The following is an 11,555-nucleotide window of genomic DNA, read 5'->3' on the forward strand; positions in this document are numbered from 1 at the left end:
AGGCCCCATAAGATCTTGTCCGAGTCCTGGTTTAAAATTAAATTAATTTTAAAAAGTGACCCAAAATTGACTGTCAATAAATGTTCTACAAAATTGATATATGTACTAGATTTCTTTGATTTGTACTGTCTGTTTAGATTTATGTGATATTTTTTGCACAAAATATATAAGTGAATATTGTAACAGTTATGTTTTCAACTGTAAGCATTAAATTGATAAATGTTATTTGCATTTTTTTGGCTTTATCCTTTCCAACAAAAAAAAAGGCGTCGCGCAGGTAGCTCCTTTTCCTTATGAGCCGTCCCCACCAACTTTCAACACAAAGTTACACCCTTGCGCTCCATTGTTAGAAAAACACATAAAAAAAAAACAATGTTATAGTATTACATGATTTAAAAAACAACAACATGTTACTGACCTTTCTAGTTTGAGCTGAAAAGCTGCCATTTGATCACACTTTGACATTTACAGAAAGTTTCTCAAACTGAAACCCTATTTCCAGCCCTGAGAATTGTCCTTTGTTCAGGCATTGAAGCCTTTGTTTATTATATGGAATTTACAGTTTATGTGGATGAATGGTATAAAAAGCACACCCTAACCCCAAGCTTGTGTTGGAAATACACACTCTTATCTCTCTGTACTTATTTTCCACGGACAGACTGGATCGTGTGACACTTCATCCAGCAAAGCACAATAGTGACTGCCGGCAGCCATTTTGGGGCAAAAGAGTTGACCCAGAACACATGGACAAGCTGACCCAAAAAGTTGGGTTGTTTTTCTGATCTCGGTGGGAAAATTGATACAAGAAAGTGCCCCACACTCTCAGATGTTGAATTACATTAGTGACACAATAGGTACAATGGACAGAGCTATAAAAGAAACAAGAATGGGTGAGACTAGGTTAAAACATTCTGTGTCGTAGGGAAATCATATTTAATTGTCAAATCATTCTGGCTTAAACATGTATATACACTCACCGGCCACTTTATTAGGTACACCTGTCCAGCTGCTTGTTAACACTTAATTTCTAAGCAGCCAATCACATGGCGGCAACTCAGTGCATTTAGGCATGTAGACATGGTCAAGACAATCTCCTGCAGTTCTAACCGAGCATCAGTATGGGGAAGAAAGGTGATCTGAGTGACTTTGAACGTGGCATGATTGCTGGTGCCAGAAGGGCTGGTCTGAGTATTTCAGAAACTGCTGATCTACTGGGATTTTCACGCACAACCATCTCTAGGGTTTACAGAGAATGGTCCGAAAAAGAAAAAGCATCCAGTGAGCGGCAGTTCTGTGGGCGGAAATGCCTTGTTGATGCCAGAGGTCAGAGGAGAATGGCCAGACTGGTTCGAGCTGATAGAAGGGCAACAGTGACTCAAATAACCACCAGTTACAACCAAGGTGGGCAGAAGAGCATCTCTGAATGCACAGTACGTCGAACTTTGAGGCAGATGGGCTACAGCAGCAGAAGACCACACCGGGTGCCACTCCTTTCAGCTAAGAACAGGAAACTGAGGCTACAATTTGCACAAGCTCATCGAAATTGGACAATAGAAGATTGGAAAAACGTTGCCTGGTCTGATGAGTCTCGATTTCTGCTGTGACATGCGGATGGTAGGGTCAGAATTTCGCATCTACAACATGAAAGCATGGATCCATCCTGCCTTGTATCAACTGTTCAGGCTGGTGGTGGTGGTGTCATGGTGTGGGGAATATTTTCTTGGCACTCTTTGGGCCCCTTGGTGAAAGTAAAAGTGCACTGTCGTAAATATGCTAAGCTGTTCTACTGGTTTCTCCGTCAAGCCAGGCGCGGTTGTTTTGAGCTTAGCAGACAGGCGAACGCAACAAATCACCATGTCTACTGCCGTAAGTGACTATTTTGTTCCAATTTTTGAGTTTGAAAATTTAGCATGTTTTCATACATTATTTGTTATGCATGTGTCTAAATAACAAAGATTGTAGTTAGCCATGTTCTCGTGGTAAAGCAAGACAGACTCTTGCGATCCACGACACTTCTGACACGACGCGTCTGGGCCGAGGGCTCCTGCAATTGCAAGTACGGGATTTCCCCTACAGACCACCAGGGCGGCCGAGAAAACCTTTGTTCGACCTGAAATGACTCATTTAATCATCCAAAACGTTATGGAACACATTAATTAACTGAAAAATGTTGCATAGTATTCCTTTAAAATAAGGAACATTTACTTTACCATTGAGGTATGTCCTAGTGTTTCCTGGGATGGAGGTCTGTGTCTTCAGCAGGCGTAGAGCTAACAGAACTGGCAGCGTTGCGAGGCAAGGGCTCAAACATGTACGGCTGTAAGCCTTCTACACGAAACGAAGCTTCTGTCGCCCTGGCATCCTCTTCCACAACATCTTCGTCCCTGCTTTCTTCCTCTAAATAAAAAATGTATGACGGAGGACACTCATCCACGACCTTCGACACAAAACACTCCCCGTCTTGCATCAGCTGTCCATAGCATTCCTTGACAGAGTCGTTTCTAAGTCACCAATTTTGTGCTACACGGTCCCAATGTAATTTCCCATTGGGAACCTACTTGCACTAAATAATCGCTAACTGGTTAGTAAGATGCTTATGATAAACCGGTCACATGGTTTCCCGTGTGACCGGTCGTTTCCCTACGACTTTAAAGTCGTTTCCCTACGACTTTAAAAGAGAAGCTTTTTATTTGTGTATCCATAACAACGGGGCGAAAGCTAAGCCTATAGCAACATTTTGATGTAAAATAGATTTTCTTTGAGTAGATGTGCAGTTTCGGTTTTATATAGAATAAAATGGCTTCAGGAAAGTATGTTTATTTAACTTCAATTAAGACAAAAGAAAAACTTCATGGTTGAGAAGGAAAAACTCTTATTTTTCTTGTATCCATTTTTGGAAGTGATGCTTTCTCTGTCATCACTGTATGATGAGTCAGCTACCACTGCTCCACATGTACATTTGAATTAGAACAGAAGTGTAAAACTTTGATAGGGGTTCCTGTTGATTTAAAAAAAAAATGCTCATCTGTCTTTATCATTTTCTTAGATTTAAATACATGTTTCCACAACTAACAGCTTACTGTCTATAAAGAAACTGATCGTACATTGTCAGCAGGTGTTTTTTTTGTGGTGGACTTAAAAGATTCGATGGAATTAACTGTAATGCTTGGATGAACCAAGAACTGAAGATTTGCTTGTCTTCAGATTGTAGAGAGGATAAAAGTTTGTGTGTTTAATATTTAATCTAAACACCTCTGAGGGAGATATAGCATTTATTTTTTATTTGACTGTAACCTACTGACAACCACTATATTGTCTTGGCAAAGCCAATTAATGGTGATGCCCATCTGCATGAGAAACCTGACAATGGCATTGCACAGAATAAATCACTGTTGTCTTTTATTTTATTTTAATCTTTTTTATTACTTCTGGCTTTAGAAGCTTCCACGTCAGTAAGATTTACATTGATGCACAAACACAAGAGTGAGGCTGTACCAAGGAACCACATTTGTAACTTTAAAGCAAAATGCATCATGTCATTATGTCAGCCGGTACACCTGAGGAGGGCAAAGATTTCTTAGTCAGTCTTATCAGTCTGTGCTTTGTCCATTAATCTAACCAACATGTTGGTGAATGTTTCTTTTAATTGATGTTTAGGGTTTCTCTGATTCACTACAACATCTTTGCATACCTTGTTCTCTTTCTCGGAAGACATAGATTCAGTCTCTTCCTTTTTTTTAGCTTGTCCTCTGCCTCATCTTACCTACCACCTATCTTACTTGGCACCTCAGAACACAGTCTCCAGCTGTAAAACCTCCTATATAAGTTGTATCTTTTACAGATTTGATAAACCATGATTTACAGCCTCTGTTTACCAAAACCATCTGGGTACCCTTCGCCTTGTTCTCCAGCTGTGTACCATGGAAACAAAATGATGCATTCTTTATACAGATACATTGTAAATCTGATAATATTTTATTGGTATGTTTGTGTTGTGAAAGCATTACTGATAAATTAGGTGAGTTCAGAACTAGATATTAGCAGATGCAGCAAACAGATCAGTGATGAAGATTTGGGAGACTGATGGGTTAAATGATGGACCCATACACTGCTCTAAAAATATGGTAAAACATATGGTCTTACAAGATTCAACATTTTGTATGTCTTTTATATTAGAGGTCTAGTGTAAACTAGAAACTGGATGTAAGGATTTTTAATAAGAGGAACTCAAGACAAATCATAGATAATGTAAATAGAACTATAGAGGCATATATGTTTATGCTGAATACATTTAAGGAATTTGTGGATGTATTTTCTGTAACAGAAGGAAACCAATGTAACTGAGGTTTTGATAGTGCCTGTTATTTTCTGAAAATGAGATAGTTTGTCCTTTTTTCTGTACCATTGCAGATCTTATTGTCAAGCTGGCAAAGGACAAGTTTGGAGCCATTCAAACCGAATATAAAAAGGTGAGTGAGTGAGTGAGTGAGTGAGTGAGTGAGTGAGTGAGTGAGTGAGTGAGTGAGTGAGTGAGTGAGTGAATGAGTGAGTGAGTTGGTAAATGAGTGAGTGATTCAGTGATTGACTGAGTGAGTCAGAGTGAGTCAGATCGTGAATGAGTCAGAGAGTAAGTGAGTGAGTCAAAGACTGAGTGAGCTAGTTATTCAGTAAATGCATGAGTGAGTGAGTGAGTCAGTGAGTGAACAAGTAAGTAAATTAATCAGTGAGTGAGTCAGAGAGTGAGAACATGAGGGAAAGAATGAAAAAATTAGTGAGTAAGCAAGAGATTAAGTCAGTGAGTCAATGAGTGAGTCAGTGATTGACTGAGTCAGTGAGTGAATAAGACAGTGAGGGAGTCTGCGAGTGAGTCAATAACTGAGTGAGAAAGTTAGTCAGTAAATGAGTGAGTGAGTCAGTGATTGAGTCAGAGAGTGAGAACATGAGGGAAAGAATGAAAAAATTAGTGAGTAAGCAAGAGATTAAGTCAGTGAGTCAATGAGTGAATCAGTGATTGACTGAGTCAGTGAGTGAGTCCGCGAGTGAGTCAATAACTGAGTAAGAAAGTTAGTCGGTAAATGAGTGAGTGAGTCATTGATTGAGTCAGAGAGTGACTCATGTTTACTAAGTAACCTACTTAGTAAACGTGTGAGTGATTGAGTCGGTGGGTGAGTGAGTCGGTGAGTGAGTGAGTGACTCAAGGAGTGACAAAGTGAGTGAATCAGTGAGTGAATGACTGAATTAGAGAGTAAATTAGTCAGTAAGGGAGTCACTTAACGAGTGAGTGAGAGTGAGTTAGTCAGTGGGTGAGTAAGTCATTCATTTATTCAGTCATTCAATCAGTGAGTCAGAGTCAGTCAGTCATTTTGGCACCTTGTCACCTTGTTTTAATGTATTTTTTTAAACTTCAAATAAACAGAAGCCCTGTACTTCTGAGCTACTCTGTGACATAAAACATTTACTGTAAGGAGAGCTGCTCATATGGGTTTTAATATTAACTAGCTTTGTTTCCATACACTCTTTTTTATTACAGAGGATATACAGCCTTTCTTCTAATAACCTAAATTAAGGATTTCTTGGATGCAGCCTTTCACATATAGACTTGTTATTCACATAATATACTCTGTATTCTGAAATTACATTTAGATAAACCCAAAAAGTGCTTTTTTCACTGTGTTTTGGTACATTATGTATTGGTGTCTTTGCATGCAGGCTTTGTTGTTTTTCTTTCTATTGGTCTTTTTCATATGTTTGTGTTTTGTGGCTTTGCTCTTTCTTTGATGCTGCACTGCCCGTGTCTACTGCATGTCCTCTTCATCTCGTCTGGCTTCACTCAGCCAGAGAATATAGTGCTGACCTTGCAGGTAAAGTCTGCACTCTGGACTTTTTGTCCAACCCATCTGTGGTCTAACTCCTCCTCTGTTAGTCAACAGGGTGGTACAACTACATCTGAGAAAGTCATTTTTCACTCTTTTTAAACAGTTATTTTACTAATTTAAAGTATATTTTGGTGAATTATGGTGATTAGTTGTGCAGCCCTGAGTCTTTCATGCAGCTGTCCCATTTTCCACCACCCCTTATCCCTCAGTTTGTCCTTCTGCTCTGCTTTAAAAGTATGTTCTCAGAGAAGGAGAAATGCTTTTTAGATCTCAGAAAGGACAACAGTGAGTAATGGAAAACCAAAACATTATAATTTGGATTTCACTTCATTATTGGTCATTCCAGAGCTTTTTAGTTTTAAATAGGTTGCATTTTATTATTTCTGAAATGCCTTAAGTCCGAAGCACCACCTCTTCCTCCCTGTTGGTTACAGTTTCATTGGTATTTTGTCACTACAGACTTTAAAGTTGTTGAGAAGACTAGATAACAACTTCAAAATATTATTGGCTTTGTTTGGATTGAATTAACTTTTTAATGTATGTGTAAAAAATAAAAGTATAACACCAGATTTTTTATGTTTTACATTATTGTGTATATACACTTGGAAACTTATGTAGTACTAAACTTTATTGTTCAATTAACCCATAACACCAAACTTATAAATACAACTTGTGATAGACTAGACCAAAATAGAATAGAGTAGAATAAATAGAATATAAATATCCTTTCACTATCCCTCTGTGGGGAAATGCAGGTGTATTGACTGCAAAATACAGGCAAAGTGATAGAAAAAAGAGAAAAAACAAAACAAAAAACAGGCTGCACAGAAAGGGTACATTAAAGACATAAACATACGACAGTTATTAAAATATGATATTTTCATACATTTCGATGAGCAACTAAATATAAATGTATACACAATAATAATTGTGCTAAAAAAAACAAGTATTTTTCAAGAACAGAAAAAACTTCTAATAACAAAAGTGATGGAAACAGTTATTGCGCCTATTGGTAGCAGTGATAGTTAAAAAGTCTAAAAACTGCTGAGGAGAGTGATATATGATAATTGCGCTAACATGCAAACAGGATATAGCATGTTTTTTTGCAGAAGGGGCACTTTTGTTCTGCAGAAGTAATTATGTGTGAGTTGGGAGACATTTTTCAACAACTCTTCAGGGCTCCAATCTCCCTCCACCTTCATTGAGTCAATCGAGATGCCTGATGAACTCATCCATCTGCTCCATCTCAGCAGTATATAAGATATTTCAGGATAAAAGATTACCACCTGAAAGTCAAATAAGGTTTTCAGAAGTGCACCATTACTCAAAAAGATAAAATTTTCCTTAGCAAGTAGAGTCTGATCTGACCCATCTTATTATAGGAAGAGTCCCTGGATCCTTGGATGGGCTGGGTGTGTTTCTGCAGAAATCTGCCACCAATTCCATGTTTATTTATTTTTTTTGCACATAGATCAATCTAACCGGACATTTAACAAAGTGCTTTGAATGACAAACATATTGTCCTAGTTTCATGATGATGCACCATATTAGTATTGCAAAGCCTTGTTGGAAGGGCAGTCATTGTTGATTAAAACATTCTGAACTTGCATTTGAGTATTTTAATGTTGAAGGGAGATACTCACACAAATGGCATTGCACAAAAAATGTTGAGATAGGAAGCACTGGAAGCATAGAGAGGAAAGAGGTTAACAGGCATACATTACAAGTGATGTTGTCATCACAGTAGCTATAATTATTATTGCCAACACAAGTCATTTGTTTATTTTTTTGTAATGTAATGTAAGATTTTACATACTGCTCTGTTTTATATACTTTGTGGTCCTGTAGGCTAAAATGCCAATAATATGTTTTTTTGTTTTTTTTTTACATATGCTTGGCAGATATTTCTAGAACATAGGTGGGTTTAGCCATGAAGAAGCTGTTTGTATTAATGCTGAAAAGGGTTTATTTTGGTAGACACAGACAGACTAATTCCATTTAATATTTTAGTTTATGTGCACACAGTACCATCTGCTGCCAGTGAGGCCCAAGAAACCAGCAGGGACTTGCATTGCAGACATGCATTGCTTTCTACATAAAAAGTTAGATTAATTCTACTGTGTTTGGACTAAGTTATTTTTTTATGTTTCCTCTACATAGGCATACTGTCTGAGTAATATTTCCACATAATAATGAGAAGACTTGTATTTCCAAAGCACACTTTCGTTCACAGAACCAACTCCAGATTGAACATTAATATACCAATAATTTATTAAATATTTTTAAAGTTTCTTAGTCAAAAGGCAAAATGAGGACTTAGGAATTTATTCGAGTGGGGATGAAATTAGTTTTTTACTGTGTTAAACATGGGACGATGTTTTATTCTTATTGGTTCACTGTTCAGGCGCCTATGGCCACAACAACAAATTAAGCTGAAATAGAAAAAAGAGGTTGAAACAAAAGGCTTCTCCATTAGGGGACTCACACCATGGTGTATCTCAAGTAATGGCTTTAAGGTATTAAGCTTAGACTCACAGTAGGCAGGTTATTTGCATGTCTAATGGCTGCTGCTGGCATTAGATTTAATCAAATCTACATCATCTTAATCTGTCAGACATGCTGCCAGCCTATCATTCACTGTGTTCCTTTTAGAAGGGCACCTTTTTACTTTGGGCATGTGCCAAGTCAAAACTGATGTCCAGAAATAGTAAACGCTGCAGGCACTCACAGAATTCAAAGAAAAAAAAACCCAAAAACATACCGGTATATACATGGTTGACCTTTTTTGTAACAGATAACCCAATACCAAGCAGTACCCAGAAGCATAATGACAATGGTTGACATTGGGGCTTTTAAATGACTCACATACATTAAAACTCATTTATGCCTCATTTCTTTTTCTCCTCTTCTGCCTACCGGCATTAATACTGTCCCATTTGCAGATATATCCTTTGATGATTTTAGGTTTGAAAAGGTTAGACTGCTGTGAAGAGCCGAGGCGCATAACAAAAAAAGACGGAAGATCCACACAGAATATTTTACGACCAGTTTAGCCGACGTCAATATTTATATTCAGCTGGAGTCCTAGATTACTGTGGGTCTATGTTGAGGGATTTCTACATTTCCTGCGTGAAAATATAAAGGACAAAATCCTAAACAATGAGGCTGAAGTAAAACAGCATTGCTCCTCTCCTGCTGTGAGTTAGATTAACAAGTATGTGCTGTTTTCTTGTTCTAAAATATCTTGAAGTGTTAAACATAATAATGGTTTTAAAATCCCTAGAGTTTGTTGTCACAGCATTCATGTGGTTCAAGCTAATTTTAATGGCAGTTCTTTATTTTTTTCTACTGGTAGTTTATCATAGTTACATCAATTTCCTCAGGTGTTCCTGCATGCAGCAGCAGGGGCACATAGCAGAAAGCTGGGATTCAATCAACACCTTTCTGATTTGAGGACAACTTCCTCGCACACTAATCTAAAACCCTACATGCTAGATACAAGAAAATTAACTACACATTTTTTTGTATTGTGAGTACAAGGAGTTGGTGACTGGGTAGTAAAAACCAGAGATAGGTAAAAAAATAACATAGGACAGCCCTTCTGAATTTGAATTTAATTGCATTAAAATGTCAGACATTTTCCACTATTTGACTGTCAGAATAAACAATAAATCGATTGATAATGTAATAAAAAATTCTTTCATTATATATTTAATAGATTTCAATAATTTACGTGTGCATGCTTAGTTGTTTTCCTTGTTTCTCTTTCTACTAGAGAGTCTGGATGACATAAGGTTTCACTCCAGAGTAGGGTTAACACAATTAATTGGATTAATCATGTTTAATCGTCAAATTATTTAGTAATCAATTCATTGTTAACTGGAGTATGCAGACTATGACACATGCCTTTAGCTGAAAGAGGATTACGCAGAGAAGTAATTATGCAGATATTATTAAAATAATGTAAAAAAAAAATTTTTTGCATTTAAGATGAAAACCTTTGATGTCCTTTAATATTCATTATCCAAAACTCCTCAGCAGGCATATTTTCAGACTAGGTTAAAATTTTGCAATCAGTTACAGCCCTACTACAGTGCATTCCTCATTATACATACCTCCCCTCGTTATTTCCTTAGCCTTCTGAGTGCAACAATAGAGTCTTATGACAAGGAGGTAGGAAGCCAGAGAAACGCCTGTGTCACAATTTGGTTATGGATTGTTGACCCAAAAGCAAAGGCAGGAAGACAGAGGTGAATTTCTTGGTGATTTAATGAAGTAAAACAGAGGCAGATAATCCAAAAAGAAAACTAAGTCCAAAATAACAGGAAACCACGAGTCAAAAAATCCAACAATCAAAGCAAGAAAACAAACCAGAAACCATGGAGACATCAGGGGGATAACTATCACAAGGTGGAAGGCTCAGAGAGACGGAGTAGGAGGAAGTTTGATGAGGAACCAGAACTGAAGAACTGCACAGAGAGAGTATTTATGGGAGACTGAAACAAAGGGAGAGATAACGAGCAGATTAGGAGCAGGTGTGAGTAGAGCAGAAACAAGAAAGGGGCAAGGGAAAAAAGGAGAACTCAAGAAGGCAGCAGAGGGCAACAAATAAAAATTTGAGAACTGAAAATAACCAGAAAACACAACAAAATAAGAATTAAACCACTAACACTATAAAACATGGAGTAAAGCAAAACTGAACACTCAAAAGAAAACATAACAGAACCAAGACTAAGACAGAAACAGAGAAAAAAACAAGAAACACAATAAAATAAGAATTAAACCATAAAAAACTAGAAAACAAGGAGCAAAGCAAAACTGAACATCCAAAAGAAAAAAGAAAAAAAAAAACATAACAGAACCAGAACTCTAACAGCTTGTTGAAGTTTTGTTTAGAAAAACATCTATGCAATTGATTTTTAAACCTAAATGTGACAGATGCAATGTATACAATTTATTATCCAGAAAAGTTTTTTGTAATAACACACCTAAACCTGAGTGAGCTTAACAACAAAAATGACAGACCAGTTCCAACTTATCTTGTAGATGACGTCTAATATCTTATACATATTAAGTTTGTAAAAAAAAAATCTACTTAAATAAAATTGTCAAATTTTAGAAAAGTTGATGAATATCTGATAATGTGCCATATTAAATTATCTGCTGCTTATCTGCTAATTATCCACTTAGATGTGGATTTGTGCTCTTTCAAAAGAAAAAAAAAAGTTTTATAATTCCAGTTGAATCTTGTTCAGAATCTGTTTTCCCTGTTTTATCACAAATTTCAGTAAGGAAGGTTTTCCATCAGGATTGCAGCCTTTATATCTCATTACATCGGAGAAAAGAGCACTACAGGCTAACTTAGATTGGTCAGATTCCTTTGACTGTTTCCTCCATCATGCCTCATGCTGTATGCTGCTATTCTTTTGATCACTGTTTGAAATATATTCAAACTCTCTGAGGCTTTTCTTTTAGAGTTGCCCTGACCAGACTAACTAATGCTGAATTCCAGTTTTTCTTTCATGTGTAAGCTTACAATCCTGTTTATTTTAAAGGCTATATATCGTTAAAGAGGGGGGAAAAATAAAAGGGTCATTAATCTAAGAGCTTATTTATATATATATATATATATATATATATATATATATATATATATATATATATATATATATATATATA

General features: G+C 36.7%; 1 protein-coding gene across 5 annotated transcripts in view; it reads left to right on the plus strand.

Annotated features, from left to right (window-relative positions):
- The window catches only part of LOC107089168 (prominin-1-A-like), a 95,551-nt gene that overhangs the window by 37,232 nt on the left and 46,764 nt on the right, over positions 1 to 11,555 (plus strand). For 3 of the 5 annotated variants that reach the window (XM_015381810.1, XM_015381806.1, XM_015381807.1), the window contains exons 3-4: positions 4,411 to 4,469; positions 5,835 to 5,861. In XM_015381810.1, the coding sequence (XP_015237296.1) occupies positions 4,411 to 4,469; positions 5,835 to 5,861 (86 nt within the window). The remainder of the gene's footprint in view (positions 1 to 4,410; positions 4,470 to 5,834; positions 5,862 to 11,555) is intronic. The other 2 variants (XM_015381808.1, XM_015381809.1) reach the window with 1 other exon arrangement.

The sequence above is a fragment of the Cyprinodon variegatus genome, unplaced genomic scaffold (assembly GCF_000732505.1).
Source record: "Cyprinodon variegatus isolate N-32 unplaced genomic scaffold, C_variegatus-1.0 Scaffold242, whole genome shotgun sequence".
In the NCBI taxonomy this organism is placed as follows: domain Eukaryota; kingdom Metazoa; phylum Chordata; class Actinopteri; order Cyprinodontiformes; family Cyprinodontidae; genus Cyprinodon; species Cyprinodon variegatus.